This window comes from Pleurodeles waltl, chromosome 4_2 (genome assembly GCF_031143425.1).
Source record: "Pleurodeles waltl isolate 20211129_DDA chromosome 4_2, aPleWal1.hap1.20221129, whole genome shotgun sequence".
NCBI lineage: Eukaryota > Metazoa > Chordata > Amphibia > Caudata > Salamandridae > Pleurodeles > Pleurodeles waltl.
The window spans coordinates 245147-262357 of NC_090443.1; the positions used below are offsets into that span (position 1 = coordinate 245147).

General features: G+C 41.0%; 1 protein-coding gene across 1 annotated transcript in view; it reads right to left on the reverse strand.

The window, feature by feature from the left end:
* Positions 1-17211, reverse strand: part of LOC138292016 (pre-B-cell leukemia transcription factor 1-like) — a 226727-nt gene that overhangs the window by 76707 nt on the left and 132809 nt on the right. Inside the window, exons 3-6 of the mRNA XM_069230330.1 lie at positions 14324-14568; positions 11135-11325; positions 9900-10035; positions 3260-3416 (exon numbers count right to left, since the gene is read on the reverse strand). Of these exons, the coding sequence (XP_069086431.1) occupies positions 3260-3416; positions 9900-10035; positions 11135-11325; positions 14324-14568 (729 nt within the window). The remainder of the gene's footprint in view (positions 1-3259; positions 3417-9899; positions 10036-11134; positions 11326-14323; positions 14569-17211) is intronic.

Genomic DNA, 17211 nt, shown 5'->3' on the forward strand with positions numbered 1-17211 from the left:
CTTGGTTAGCTTATGTGGACAAAAAGTTATGCGGGCCTAAGCGCGAACTGCCCCAAATAGGCAAAAAAAGGCCTGGCACAGGAGGGGGAAAAGGCCTGGCAGCGAAGTGGTTAAGCCATTCATTGTCGCCTCGATGCTGATGTCAAAGTCCGACACTGTGCAAACATCTGATCGCACAGGATAAATTTGACAACCTCCCCTTTTAGTTAGGGTTCAGAACACCAGGTGAGCATCTTGCACAGTTCTCAGCATTTGTGTCTGAGATGGTTTTGATACCTTACCATTGGCCACCGCAGTAGTAGGTTGTTCGGTATATTGTTAGTTTAATCTCTGTCCCCTTCATAGGTCCTCCTTTTGTTAAATTAAAACAGATTTGTAAAATAATGTCACTCTTACATTTTGAAAGTAAAATAGAATTTTTTTTTCATGCAAAAAAGTGAATGTAAGCCATTTAAGCTTAAGGGAAGTCTCTCAAAAGGCTATTTTCTGTTTAAAAAAAAAAGGGGGGGGGGGATTCTTATTTAAAAAAAAAAACTTTTTTTTTTTTTTTTTTTTAGAACATTTATATTTTTTCATGTGCTCCCGGATTCCAAGGAGGGGAAGAATTATTTAGAGGCTATTTTTTTTAATGGTGACCCCTGGAAGAGAAGGGTAAACTCCATCTCCTTGGGCCTGGCCTTGTGGTGGGATTTTGTCTCATATTCCACAAGTGAAGATCTCAGTTTTGATAGGTTAAGTTTCAGAAGTGATTTTGTAACATTCAGCTGTCTACTACTTATAGGCTTTCAGAGAGTTTAGATATGCATAGGTTTAAGGTTTTCTCCAATTTTAGATTATCAATACCTTAGTTTGCAGGAACTGATATGTTTTGTTCACTCCCAAATTGGCGCAGCGCAGGCAGAATATCATGATTATGTAAGATTTCTTTTGACTATGCACCATGGCAAATTAGCTCTGGAGCAGCTGGCCTACATGTTTTGGAAGATACCCACACGCCTCTACAGGTGATGCCTGACCAACAGCCGGGTGAACTGGAGGCCAATTCACCCATTCAACCTTTTCTGGAACACTACAAATAATGTTTGAAGTGTGTAAGTGACTCCAGAACCACCAACAACAGAAACATAGGAAAATGTAATTTGCCAATGCAGCAATACACTGTGCTCTGTAGCATCTGCTGAACTCAATCATCTTTTGTGGTAATAAATCTTTCATTTCATGTATCTTTTGGAAGCATGTGCATAGAAATTAGAGTGCAACTGCAGCACAAAATAAGCATCAGCTGATGAAACAGTTTCTTAATCAAGCAGGACTTCATTTGTTTTCACCGGCTGAAGAAAACAGCATCTGAGTTAAAGCAAGCATAGCTTTGGGCTAGATTATGGCGGTAGAGATAACTTATGGTCTAAGAAAGTGGAAGATATTTGGAGAAAGAAAGAAAAGGCAAAACAACACTGTCTCTAGCCGTCAGGGATGTTAACTGAATGAAAACCAACCGAAAAAATGCTGATTAGGAGAATAGAGCAGGATCCAGTAAACCCAATTAGGAGATAGAGATAGATGTTTAGCTCTCACATTTGTTTCTGAGTGGGCATTGTGGAGAGGCATGAATCCAAAAACAGCTGTGCATGGTCTTCAATCATAAATTATTGAAGAGAAAAATGTCATATTCACTCATTGCTGGTGTTAAACTGGTGTGAGTCATAAGAGACTTAAGGCAACAACAATTACCTCAATGAAGCTCTGAAGGACTTAACTATACCATAACAGTGGGCCTGTGTCACTTATGTTACAAATTAATTTTCCTGGGATAAATGTTTCCTTTCAGCACGAGATAAACATCACAAATGTCTTGCAATATTCCTAGACAACTCAGTTCACCCAGCAGTTCTGAAATCATGCATTTTTATTTTCCTCATTCAAAGGTTATTTCCAGAAAACACTACTTCTCACTCCAAAACATGAAACTTCAGGTTGCCAACTGCAGAAAGTATTGGTGTGAAGGGGCCGATGCATTTAACAATGAGAAGGTAAAGGGCAAGTACGATGCACATCATGGGCATTGTACCGGTTTTGTATATAACCGTTTCCTAAACAGCAGGAAATTGGGTAGTCCAGTGGGTGGAAACAGCCAAGCAGAAGTACTAAGAACTAGAAGCTCTGTTACAATAAGGTTGGAATTCAGGATATGAAGCACCTTTGGAGGTCAAGAAATATAAGTAAATGGGTTCTCTGGATGTACATGGTAGTCAAGTTCTATGAAAGGAGACAGTGGAGAGTGGTTCTGTGGATGGAAATGATGACAATAGGCTCTACAGATACAGACGGTCTATAGATGCAGATGTAGTATAAAATAATTACTATTCTCTGAGGGGTGGGACTGATGACCAAGTTATGAAACAAGTTGAAGGGGTGAAAGGACGATAGTGGTTAACATGTTACAAAAGATATGGACTGGAGGATAGTTCTAGCTTATTCAAAATAATACAATTCTAACTTATGCCATGAAGAACTTTAGCTGCAGGTCAGAAACAGAAAATGTTCTGTTTTCTAGTTTAAAAAAATATTGTGACATTTATGAAAATATATTGCTTTTTTGTTTTTACAATGCTTTAATGAGGTAGGTCGTGTAAAGCCCAACTTAATTCCAAGACCGCAGAATGTCATTATCTGAAAAATATATTAAGGATCCAGACCTGCCCGAACAATGCTGAAGGCCTCTGCTGCAGTAATTGTGATCCAGAAACATACTCTTTCCAACATGTTTCTTGAGCTTTAACAGACCATAACTACAAGCGTCAAATCTTATACCTTCACAATATCAAATCATGAGGCTTTGTTTAGAGGAAAAATGCACGTGGTTCACCCTGTTACAGTGGTTAGAACACCAGGCACTGGTTCGCAGGAGCTACCAATTCAAGCTTCAACTAGAAGGAAAACAATGTACTGCACAAAATATGGGGTACCTAACAATTTTTTGGGTGCGATAGAAAACACAATCAGAGAAGACATGCTTTATTTATGTTTGGCAGAGTATAGCAGAATGTTTATTAAAAAACATCATGGACAGAGATGACAAAATCTACAGTAACTCCACCTAAGGTTAAACATCAAAGCAATTCGGACGATGATCCCTCATCACCAAAAGTACAAGATAAAACATGATAAACATTCACAGCAGCCACAGTTAGTGCCCAGGAGTAGCATTTAATTCTACTGCCTTAACAGAAGAGACTATACAATCTTAAACCCTGCTTACTGGAATTTGGTGTAGATGGGGAGCTTCCTAGCTTTCCCTGCGACACTGCATTTGTGGCGTCTACTGCAGTTTTGGCTGCATAGATGTTAGCTTCTTCTTGGAATTTGCCCATATTTTTCTTATACCGGATTCTCTTGTTGCCAAACCAGTTAGACACCTGCAAAAGTAAGGGCCTAACTGTTTAATATTTCACAAACTGGACATTCTGGAATGTTGGTTACAATACACAATTGTGAAGGTCTATAGAAAGGCATTTCTAAGCAAGGCCTAGTGCTAATCCCTGCCCTATAGTGGTAGATGTAGAACAGGGTAAATTATTGCAGGCTTATAGAAAGACTGCGCTTTGAAACTAGGTACCTGCCAACGTCTTGGACGTAAACATGTTGTGGACAGTGGAGGAGAGGCATGATTGTTTATGATCAGCTTTCCTGGTGGCCCTACACACCTACTGATCGACTTCACCAACTGTATTATAGTCTCTCATATGGCATCTGTTTTGAGCCATCAAAAGGGAGCAATAGATTGAGGGAAAAAAGCAGGTGTCCAAGCTGTAGGCTGAGGAAATCTAAACCCAAAAGATGAATAGAGGATGATATGTTACACCACCATTGGACTCCAATGGAACTCTGTTCAAGTTTTCATTCCTCCACAAGTGGCAAATAACAGTTTTTAAATATGTTGCTTTAAACCAAAACACAGGAACCCCCACCCCCCCAACTCATGGGCACTGAACTCTTTACCATGGCACTAACCCTGCCCTTCCCAAGCCTTGTATTGCCAACTCTCACACCATTCTTTCAGCTTACAATAAAAATACTACACACACCTGTGGGAATAGTAGGGTGGGTTTTAAGAAGGTGGGGAATCTAACACATGTAATTTCAAAATCACACAGATTCATTGTCCCTAGCATAGTACCCTACTTGCTCACCTTCACAACTGTAGTTAATATGTTAAAAGTCGCAGCCAACGATACTGCAAGACCATAAGGCATTACGTAAAAATACCACAAAGGACTTCCTGGCCAAATCTATGTAAGAGCTATCTTGGCAATGAACCTTTACCTGATGAAAGTCAACTACAGATGCTAGAAAGATCCTATGAAAGGTTTTGAGTTTTCAAAATAAAACGTGGGGCCTGCACACAACCAGATTAAGCAAACTCGACATTATTTAAAAAAATAAAAAAACAAGCTTGGGTGGTAGCAGAAAGAAAATTATCTTCTGATTATGACGGAAACCTAACCCATCATTTAGATAAAAGTAGGAAAAGGAAAGCAGTAACAACTCCGAGCACTAGCTATTCTCGCCATCAGAGGCAGTTTCATTGAAATAACTGCTTCTCCAAGGTTTTTAAATTATGGCCACCTAGTTAAAAATCCATGGTTGGTCTTTACATTGCAGATTCCAGAAAAACTTTGAAAGACTTTGTGATTGTCTTCTCCTGCACCAATACAAGGGGGAAAATATAAAAACATTCCTAAGCACTGGCCAACTGTTGCATGGTACATTCCACCATGCCACAAGAGTCCTTTCCAGAAAAGGGCCAAGGGAGCCTTGTACAAATTGTGTGGGTCTGTGATTGCAAACCATGCAATGCACCTTCGTGGACTGGGTAGTTGCAATAATGCAAGTTGGTTTAATGAGTCAGAGAACCAGACAGGAAAATGCCACATTAAAAAAAAGTTTATTTACACCCAAAAAAGCAACCACACACACTATCAATAATGCACAGTAGCTCCAGCTAGTAACCAAACAAGAACTATCCAGCTCTTCATGGCCACAGAAAGTATAGCAATGCAGTAACCAAATAAATTACAGAATGTGGATACTTCGTCCATGATTTTTGTCAACTTCTGCTGGTCTCAGCATTGTCTGGTTTCCTTCTACTCCATATATATTACCTTTCCATTCACCACCATGCTGAAACTACTGAATATCAGGAAAGGTTTCAATGATACTGATTAGAAACAATAAAAAAAAAAAGTTTAAAAAAAAGGAATTTTCTTGTCAATTTATGCTAATAGTTTGACCTCTATGCCAAACTTTGCAAACTGTATAAAGTTAACTTATATTCTTTGCCTGAAGAAGCAGCAGAAAAAAATAAATCAAATAGCTGACTATTATCCAACAAAATACTTGTATGAGGCAAATCAAGTCTAACATTATCAACCAGGTTCTCTATAACAAATTCATTACTTACTGGACAAGAACAAGTTATTTACCTTCGGTAACACCTTATCGTAGCACCTACATAGCCGCCAATTCCTTACCTTAGAATATTCTCCAGGAGTCAGCCTGGATCTTGATTTTTTTTCTGAGCATTCCGCTTAAGCGCTGGTATGTAGCATTGTTCAGCTACACCGGCTGTCGCGGGCCACGACAGACGTGACATGCGTGGTGCATATATAGGCACTACCCCAGGGAGCTGACCTCCGGTTCATGACTATTTTTCAACACCAGAAGCATGGAGCCAGGAGCCATGCTGAGGTATAAAACCAGTGTGCCAGAGTGAGGTCCTCAAGTACCTCTTGAAGAAGCCAGAGTTCGCAGAGGAGGTTAGGAGGGTCGTTAAGGAATATAAACACACAATTGGAGATAAAGAGGAGAACAACCTGGACATGTCCTCCACGTAACTATTTACTAACAAAAGGTGCCAGGTCAGTGCTAGAAAAATGCCTTTGTTAGTTATGATTACCCAACAGGAATCTTAAAACTTTTGAAAAATGTGTCTCATCCACAATATTTCTGGGCATGAATGCCACCCTGGCAGACTATTATTAATGGGAGTTCTTACATAGATGATTATTGGATATTTACAGGGATCCAATTATTAAAAAAATATCTTGAGATACACCCTGGGTTTTTAGGTTATTAGTTGGTATCCCAGGGTGTGCTTAAAATCTGAGAAAATGTGGCTGTAGGATGAAATTTAAAGCTTCAAACACCAAATTCATTATGCCATGTTTTGGCTGTTCAGAAAGCCAATAAGTGCACTGGCCGCCATCAGGGCTAGTCTGATCCCTGCCTAGCTTCCCATTCCAGCCATTCTTATATAATGAGGCCTAATGCTCCCACCTTTCTAAAACTATCCTCTAGGGGAGGAATCCTACACTGAGGGTTCTTATTATTACTTTGGCCAGACAGGTAGGAACTCCTCTGTAGTCAAACATTGTCAAAGGTGATGTGTCTGCATATGCCCCTACAATCCTTCCCATCTGCCGACCACCGGTTGCTAAAGAATCTGTGGCTGGAGTCTCTACCAAATGAGGTGTTGTCAAGAGTAAGTAATCTGTTCACCTGAAAGAGATGTCTAGCCACAGAGTCCTTATTCTGGAATAGATAAAATAAGCAAACTCTCCCCGGAAGAGAGTCTGCGTATTGTTTACACACAAATTGCCCATCACACAGGACCCAACAGTCTATGCAGTAGTGTTTGGCAAACTTGTTCAGCGATGCTCACATTCGCGAGCTAACGCAGTGGTCGCGGACTTTGCTCTGGTAGAGTGAGCCTGCATACCTTCAGGCTGGTGATGGTTCCCTTGTGCCCGGTTTATCCTTTCTTCGCTCAAACAAAACCCACAAAGAGTTGACTGTCCACTCAGAAGTCTTTAGTACCATCAATGAAGAATGATAACTCTCTTTTTGGATCCAGGCAGTGGAGTCTATACTCCTCTCTAAATAGGTGAGGTGAGACAAAGAAAGCAGCACAATGTTCTTTTTAACTTGAAAAGGTGTTACAACCTTGGGTAGAAAGGAGATATGGGTTCTAAGGACTAGTTTGAAGGTAGTAGTATAGGGAAGGTTGACTGAGAGCACCGGATAACAAATAACTCTCCTGGTAGACGCAACAGACACAAGAAAGACCGGTTTGATGGTGAGCAGTTGAAGAAGGCAGCTGTGCATGGTCCTAAAAGGTGAGCACATCAATAAAGGACCCATTGGGGCATAAAGAAAGGTGTGGGTGGAAACGTGTTGTAAACCTTTGAGGAAGTGTGTCCCAACAGTTGACTTGAACAGGAGGGGTTGACTCGGCAACTTCAAAAAAGCCAAGATGGCTAAAAGGTACCCTTTAATTGTGCTAAAAAAAGCAAGGCCTTGCCTGACTAAAAACATCACAGACAAAAAAAAAAAAACACAAGACGTGTCCAATCACGGTGGTGTTGGCTCTGGGAACTGTGCCCCTGGAACAGACTCCTGAGGAGGTTGCAAAGTCAGGACTGGGGCCAATCCGGATCCACTAACGAATCCTGAGGGCCCAACTGACGACGAGTGCTAACTCATATGTGGAACTCCAGTAGCGTCCCTCCTGAACCCATGGGGCCCAAAGGAGCTCCAGAGGGGTCCGGCCTCCCGAAAATGAGGTGCAGGACCCTACGGAATCCATTTAGTTTAGTGGATCATTCCGTCCCCGGGAAACTCAGGGAAGTGCGGAGGGGACCCAGGCTCAAGCTCCAAGGGAACAACAAAGGAGCGGGACTTATATTTATGCCAACATTCTCCTGCCTCAACTAATGATTTGGACTGATGTAGAGAAGTCAAAAAGTGATTCAGCTTCTTGGACTTCGTGTGTGACTTACCTGATAAGGTCCTTGAATGCGACAATGACCAGTGCAAGCAACTCCAAAGGGGTCCTGGGACTTACCTCGTGAGCATGACCTGGAGCAGTGTGGAGCTGTGTGATGAGTGGCCAGGAGCTTGATGGCTTTCTCATGAATGGCCTGCAGGTGCATAGTCTTACACTCCAAGCAGGCCTATATAGGCCCCATACTTGTCACTCCCGATGCGGATTATGCCACATGGAGCCGAACACCACCACCAGAGGCGCACAAGGAGACTGCTTATAAAACACTGCCGAATCCAGTTTGATGTCTGGGGTACATTCTAAGCTATGGAATCTGTGGCTAGAAGTCTCTATTTTTTCGCTGGTCTTCTCTGATTTCAGAGCCAGATAACATTTGTACAAACCCTGAATACGAAGCACAGAACAGTCAAAATTAAGCTTCAGTTATGTCTGAACTTCAAGAGGGGCATCTTATGACTTCTTGTTTTAAATGAACAACAACTTATTTGTGAAAAATATTTGGATCAGGTCAAAGTTCAGCTCCATGACGCCAGAAGCTACCCCACCCCAAAGACCAAAACTGTGTATCTCATACAAAACAGTGAAGAGCAGTGCACTAGATCAATCAGAAATGAAGCTGGTTGTAGCTTATAATATTGTGTGCAACTTAAGATCCCCATTACCTAAGCAGAAAAACACTTTCCAGCATATTGGTGAAGCAACTTACTTTAGTAGGAAGGCTAAAAATAGACATGCTTAATGAAAAGGAATGATAGCTTCTATCCCACAATCCCTAATTCACCGTCCCTTAAACGTCACCAATTAAAGAAACAATATATGTTGAGAAACTGCAATTAGTATATCAACTTGTGCCCGAAAAGGACCAAATTATATGTTAAATTGTCTTTGTAATAGAGGATGCATCTAACATTTATAGATGTCGGGAAGGGCACACCGTTGTATGGAATCAGCACCAAAAAACACTTTTTAACTAGTGTTATGTGGAGCTTTGTTATGAAGTGCCATAATGTAATCTGGCTAGTTTCAACATTGAAAATCTAATGCATGGGTTGAGCGAGTAAACAATTTGATTGAAGGACCGCTGAGTTTGGGAGAGTGGCCTTGAGTGGAGGGATGTGTTATGTGAAATGCTGAATGCATATACGTTTACAACATGTCTGGTGGATGGGGGTCCATTTAAGATGCACAATATAGTAACGGATACAAAAATAATCCTATCTTGGTTATGCTTAATGGAGAAGAGTGATACAGATTTGGAGCCGTTGATGAAAAGGGTCAAAATGAACTTCTAGATAATAAACAGCATCAAGATCATTCCTGGTGTGGGGCACTTCATGAACTACTGGACAACGCCTTGGATATTGTGTTTAATGAAAAACACTACATTTAAACTTACTCTGAACCCTGGAATTTTAAGAAAGCACGATAATGGAGTAAAGTGATCATTTATTCAGGTTTTTTTTATTTCAGGTTTCCAACAACAAGAGACGTGCATGCATAAAAATCAAAATGTTACTGGGATACTACCTAAATATTCAATTACACGATATCTGAACCCACCTCTCAAGTCTAGTTCTCTCAAAAAAGAATTAGGCGAAGACTATACAGAAAAAAGCTCAAGTGATTTCTCACTACCCAATGCAATGGCAAATGCCTCAAATGTACACAGGTCCGCTACTATCTTGCACTTTGGGTAAAAAGTCAATACGTTCTGTATAATTCTGTATTCTAAAGCAAATGACCCGTGATCTTTATACAGTTTATGTAAAAATGTGTACTTCATGGAAAACTATACCCATGAAAATGTATACCTGTCCCTAGTGCATGCTGCTCTTGCACACAGCAGCCCAGGCAGTTGTAACCAGCATGTTTTGCATCTCAACCATACTCTGTAAAGCAGTCTGTTTGATAAAAAGATCCCAATAACATAAAAACATTAGGTAATAGGTGACAGTACAGATGAGGTCAATCATAGCTAATTGTTCTAACAGGAAGCTAAAATCTCAACACAGATATTTTTAACCGCCTACACTGTAAAATACCTCTAACCACTTACCTGCGAGACAGAAATGCCTCCCCTTTTGGCTAGGTCTTCTTTGGCTTCCTCACTTGGGTAAGGATTACTCAAATGTGAATAGAAATACTCATTAAGAACTTCTGTGGCTTGTTTGCTGAAATTACGTCGTTTGCGCCTGGAAATAAAGATAGTTGTACATGTTCATTAATTTTAAAAGGATGAAGAGAAATGACCACCTAAAATAAAGTCTATTTCAGTAACACTGTACGCAAACAGATCTAGTATTCAACCTACTGAGAACCTACTGAAGATGCTACAAAATTCACTGGTTATGTTACAAATTTTGATTTTAATAGGCCTTTCTTTTGGCAGAAAAAATTATGTCCGCCACTCCTATCCATGCTCTGGAACAGTTTCTGTCCCTTCACATGGCCCCGAGGGCTTGTCCTCTCAAACTATGGCTTTCAGACAAGCGAACAAGATGACTTCGCTCCTTGTGAAATATTTTACAATCTTCTGAAGTTTGAGCAATGTAAAAAACAGTATAAAACTGCAAAGAAAACTACGAGTTTCAAAAGGCACGTTGTCAGATAGCAATGGAACACACAACCACATCACACATCTATACTCTTCTACAGTATTCCTACAGTCCTAAAAGCCTTAGATGGTAAATAGCCAAAAAAGTATCTGTAATTGCACAATATCTGGTTATATTAAGGAACCAAGCAGGAATGCAAATATCCACAAGTGGCAATGTAAAATACAAACACAAAGACTTGGAGACACACACACACACACACACACACCTTCAGATACTTAACACTATCACTTATCCCCTAGAAACCCAAAGACCCAGGAAGTCGAGCACAAAGGAGAGAGTGTGTGTCTTTAAAAAAGCAAGGTATATTTTTCACACAATTACAATGATGACCAAGACCCCACATGCACTGCAGGTTTGAATAGAGTTCCTGGCCCATCCAACCCTGGTTGTGTGCAGCATCTAACCTACCCAATCCCGCCATCCACAAGTGTAGCAAGCTGTGAGCCAGTGAAAGGCTTGCACTTTCTCTGACGAAGTTGGAATTAAGCACAAGGGGTATGATGACATCGGAACAAGCCAGGTATCAGGTATGGTCTGATATCTATATAAAATGGTCACAAAGTTAGCTTTAATAACCTGAAAACTAACACCAGGAACAAATCTGACGTCATCATTTCTGCTGTTATCTGGCAATGGAAGACAAATACAAAATATAAAGAAGTAATAATTGTACCTGGCATCCAGAAATCGGGAACGCAAGATCATAACTGCCTCACACGTGCTCTGCTTCAGCTGCATCTGGATGGTGCTGAACTTGCTATGGATGATGTTCACCATTCTTTCGATTTCCTTTGGCGAAACAGGCCTTGTCCTGCTCTGCTCACGAAGCAGGTTCATAACGTGAGTTGTGAACTCGCTGCAGGCCTGCAAGCATGTCAGATAAACCAAAACTTACAAAAGACTGACGATTTTAGTAATTTCATCTCGAAAACAAAATGTTAAAAGTTAAAGCAACAGCAATTCAACGTGTTAAGGAAAAATAGTATCACATTTTTCTGTTCAGTGGAAAAGATTTATTTTAAGGGTGGCAGGATGCAATGCAGATGACATTGCGTCTAGATCAGCCTCGCCTAAATAATAGAGATAGTGCAAACAAAAAGTAGCTGACCTACAAGTAAACTGAGTAGAGATCATTAAATTGCTGGCAACTACTAGATAAACATTTGGTAAAGTAACTTAAATAGTTTAATCAATTTAATAGTTATCAGGTCAATACCAACCATGCTTTAGACCGAGGCGACGTAGCTGGGTAATAATTTGCAGAGGAACATAACAATCATCATAACCACTGCCTCCCAAAGGTAAGGTAAGGTTTTTTTTTTTTGCTTGATTATTTAAAACCATTGCAAAACGCTAAAACACATAATACATCGTCATTAAAATACGTAAAAAGTGAAAACTAAGCATACTTTTTAGAGACAACAATGAAAAAACCTGTCTACTGGCACTTACTATCTCAGTCGCCTAGAGATTAAAATTAATAGTACAAGTACAATTCTGCAATGCCACATATAAGAAAATGCAAACATTTTTTTAAAAAAATCCAGCAGCATTTTTTTTTTTTTTAAAGTTGGCAAACTGACAGGTGAGCAACTGATAGGTCTCTACCATTGTAGATCCGTACCTTATTTGCCTGATTTAGCTGATTAGTGTAAAACTGGGAAGGATGGTAAGACCTATCTACTAACCTTGAAAGACGTGCCTACGATTTACAGTTATAGGAAAGAAAGAGGCAGTATCTATACAATTCCACAGTGCTATGCACAATAAGAGGACTAAGTTGGAAAGGCTGGCGCCTTGTATGATTGATTGTGCAAATTAACAATTAGATAATCGATTGCTCTGTGCCATCCTAAAGATAATGCTCTTGGGGTAATTCTTTATCCTTGACTGCAATGCCCAACAACCTGGCTAGAGAGGCCTCAGCTAACAAAAAACTGGCCTAACATAAGCAGAATTGTGTCCTCCTAAGTCCCTGTCCTAGTACTTGAAAGAAGACAATATAATTTTGCTAATAAAGATCTAAAATTATGTGCTTTGTAAGTCTGCTGAAAATGCATCTGTGAATGAAGTAGTGGCTGATCTTGCCCAAAAGAATGCGCAATGATCTTCTCAGAGACCTCTCTAACACTAGACAACTCATTGTGATACTGTCCATTGCCTTAAAGGTAAACCTTGGGAAGAAATACCTTTGGACACAAAAAGTACCTGATCATCCAGTATTCAACAGGCCTTGTAATTTACTGGTTGATATTTCCTTTAGCTCAAAATCTATGCACCTTCTCAGCCTGGCTGCCAAAAGATGAAAAAACACTTAACAAAGCTTTGTGGGCTAACTAGGGGGCCATTCGAATGACAATGGTCAAAACTTTTCGGCACTGGTTGAGAACCACATGTATAATCAGAAACTGTAGAAAGGCACAAAGAAGACTGCACAGCCATATGACCAACACAGCATCTCTCAGGTATGCTCTCTGCAGAAATTCATTTGAGCTAAACATAGGACCTTATGTTCAGGTCAGTCTTAAAGAGATCTACCAGTGGGGATGCCCCACTTGTTGAAAGCACTGAAATCCAACCAAATAAAGGATGCACTTGTGTAAATGGTTGAAGACAGCTGAGAGCACCCACCTTGATACTGCTCTCTCCTGGTCAATGAGCAGCAAGGATGGAAATATCCCTTAGAGGAGCTAAATACCATATCTTCATCCTTTTCCTGCCCAGCTTCAGAGTTCACTCCTTCACATGATCTGACAAAGTGCATGGAAAAGATAATGCCTGCGAGTACCAACAGTCCTCTCCTGCACCAGAAGTCTCTTCGAACTAATTTGGAAAATTAGCAGGACAAGGTTGTCTGTCCTAGTCTTGGTAACCAAAATTAAGCTGTGCCATAACGCATTACCCTTCGACCCCTACACTCTAAAATGATTATATAATACTGGGTACCTGGATCAAGCATAAATGAAACATCAAAATAAAAAGTTCTGGTCATTTGTAGGATATCCATCCAAAGTATGAATAATCCCAGAATGTCAATGAATGAATAGGTCAGTGATACTATAAGAGTCGAAATCCACAGTACCAACATCCCAGTTCACAGTGACCTTACCTGGATAGAAGAGCTCTTGTGACAAGACAGGAGCCCTTATTTTTGCAATCAAGTGCTTAACCCTAAGATGGTACTAGTAAACATAATGTTTCATGTATTACGTTATAGTAAACACTATAATGCTTAGAATTTGCTACTGGGACTGTTGATACAAAATTACAGCTCCTGTAACAGCACTTCCATTTCTAACCGGCAAGCTTTCCTCTGCTGTCGCCACCTAGAGCTGAGCATGCAGATTGCTTCTATTGCAGTTAAATATATCTAGATGAGCCACGGACTAGAGAGCTACTACGAAGCATGAGAAGGAAGCTTAGGCTTAAGCAAACAGGCACTTTAGACCTCTCTAGGAAGTACTGTGCATTGCTTATAAAGAAACATCAAGTATAGTGTCTGTAGAATGCATGCAGGCAGCCCATGCAGTTGTCGTGTAAAATTCTTTAAAAGGCTTGCATATGAAGAAGGCCACTAACACCATCTTAACAAGTGTGTGCGCGTTTGGACACAAGGAAGGTGTGCCTCATTCAGAGCACAATGATGCGTGATGCACGTAGGGTATTACTGCACCTGGCTATGACTGTAGTTCAGCCAGCATCCCTGGCTCCAAAGCTCACAAATAGGTTGTATCCCATTTAACATGGTTGCATCCATGTAGAAAATAAATATTTGACAAACCGGTGCAAAAGACATTGCTGGAAGAAGCTATTACAAAATGATAATCTGCAATCAGTGCTAGGATCTCTATGTAGAATTCACCTGCTCGTATTTCTCGAGCTCCGAGTGGTAGATCTGCCGGATCTGTGAAAGTTTGGCCCTGTAGTCCGAGTGTTCAATGCTGTTGTCATTGGCACAGCCACCCGCTGCTGCAGCAGCTAGAGTTCGTGAGGCTCCTCTGCCTCCTTTCTCAGGTCCTGCAACTCCCTCTGCCAGCAGCATGTTGTCCAACCTCATGAGCTGAGCATCCGGCGGGTCTTCGTCTTGGATACCCCGTATACTCAGCACTACAACAAGAAAATCAAGACAAAATAAGTATGGTTTAAGCAAAAACACGAAAGTGTCAAAAAATGGAATTCAAGCCCTGCAGTGCAAATCAGGACATGCTGAAAAAGTACAAGGGATAATAATTATGACTAATAATATTCACAAAGGACAGTATAGTAAAAAATGCATAACAGGTATGCAAACTAGTAAATCCTTAATTCAGCGAACAGCCAGGAGCAGATATTTGATGCATTGAAGAAAAAGTTACTGAAGTTCGGTTACTACACTTCTGGTGGATACAAAATCTTCGAGCAGATTCCTAATCTTTTTAGTTAGTTTTTCAGGTTTGTCCAGGTAAAATTTTAATAGCAAATCATCTTCAACGCCACCATGAGGCTCTAACCAGGACTTCTGACATGATTGTGCTGGCATTTATTAGGCGCCAATCAGCACACTGCCGTTGGCTTCTGAACTTTTCCCATGTCCAAGAAAGGCATGCATGGATCTTATTAGTCACAGAATTAACTGCTCAGGGGGAAAGGGCAGACAGTGGGGAATCTGCTTGATGATAAAAACTGAAATATTGTTAACAATGGTGAAGTATATATTTTTTTCTGATGGATACATTTTTCTGCATTTCTCCCCTTACAAACGCTCCTCAAAGCAATATCTATGTGGCAGGTAGGACAGAGTAGTGCCATGTCACCAATGAAGAATATAACAGAGCTCAGGCAAAGTAACCAGTCACTGCATGCCTGAGGCAACAGCGCCTGGCAAAAATATGAAAATCTGACAATGTAGCTGCCCAGATATCGGGCCCAGGGCGACTGTGGAGAAGGTCCAAGGGTCACCGATGGCTCTAATGGAGTCAGCACAAATGAACGAGTTAGTTACCTTCGGTAACGACTTTTCTGGTGGATACATTAGCTACCTGTGGATTCCTCACCTGATGAATACTCCCATGGCGCCAGCATTTGACGGAAATCTTCTTACTAGTCTCTGCACGTCGACGAGGACGTCACTCTAGCCCACGCGACGCCGTCTGACGTCATACAGGCAATAAGAAGTCCTCGCCGACGTGCCGATGACAGTACCAACATTTTTTACGTGCATGAGAATAATAATAACCCAATGCAATGAAAGAGCAAAGCAACATCTCTTAATATTGTAAATCACACAACATTGCAATAAAATAGCTGTAGATTTAATATAACCTTTTTTTTTTTTTTAAACAAATAAATATATTTATACATACGAATCATGTATATACCCAATATATATATAGATTTATATATAAATATACACATATATACAAATATCATACATGCAAAATGTATTGCAACTTTGAAGACCAAAAGGAGCACACTCAAGGATTGCTTGGAGAGACCAAAAAGGCAACGGGGAGGCGGGTGGGACCGTGAGGAATCCACAGGTAGCTAATGTATCCACCAGAAAAGTCGTTACCGAAGGTAAGTAACTCGTTCTTCTGATGGATACAACTACCTGTGGATTCCTCACCTGATGAATAGAGTCCCAAAGCAGTACCACGCCCGGCGGTGGGTGCCTAAATGGTCAAACCAAGAAATCCTGCAGCACTGACCGTGCAAAATGACCGTCCCTTCTGACCTCAGAGTCCAAACAGTAATGTTTCACAAAAGTGTGAAGGGACGACCAAGTTGCGGCCTTGCAGATGTCGACCACAGGAACACCCCTGGCCAAGGCCGAAGAGGCCGACTTAGCTCTGGTGGAGTGAGCTCTAATGCCCTCAGGCGGATCCTTCTTTGCCAAAGAGTAACAGATTTTAATGCAAAGAACAACCCACCTGGAGAGTGTTCTCTTGTGGACTGCCTTTCCTCTCCTCTTGCCCACGTATCCGACAAACAGCTGATCCTCCAGCCTGATATCCTTCATTCTGTCGATATAGAAGCTCAACGCCCTTTTTGGGTCCAGGCGATGTAGTCTTTCTTCCTCCTTTGAAGGATGAGGCGGAGGATAAAACGTGGACAAAGTGATTGTCTGAGCCAAATGGAAGGGTGAAACAACCTTCGGAAGGAAAGCAGCCTTGGTCCTCAACACCACCTTATCCCCATAAAACGTTATATAAGGGGGTTTAACCGATAAGGCCTGCAACTCACTCACTCTCCTTGCAGATGTTATAGCTACCAGGAATACTGTTTTAATAACCAAATACCTTAAGGGGCAAGAATGCATAGGCTCAAAAGGGGACCCCATAAGGAAAGTCAGGACCAAGGACAAATCCCATTGAGGCATAACGAATGGTTTTGGAGGATATTGATTCAGAAGACCTTTCAAGAATCTGAGAACAATAGGGGATTTAAATAACGATGGTTGGTCTGGAAGACAAATGAAGGCTGACAAGGCCGACAAATAACCCTTAATGGTAGCTACTGCACAACCTTTCTGCGCTAGAGACAGTGCAAAAGACAAAACATGTGACAGATGAGCATGTAAGGGATCAATCTGTCTCTCTCCACACCACATAACAAATTTAGACCACCTATTAGCGTAGATAGATTTAGTGGAGTGTCGCCTGGCCGCTAAGATAACATCCACTACATCAGGCGGGAGAGAGAAGGAACTCAGGTTGCCCCGTTCAATCTCCAAGCATGTAGGTGCAGACTCTGGAGGTTGGGGTGTAAAAC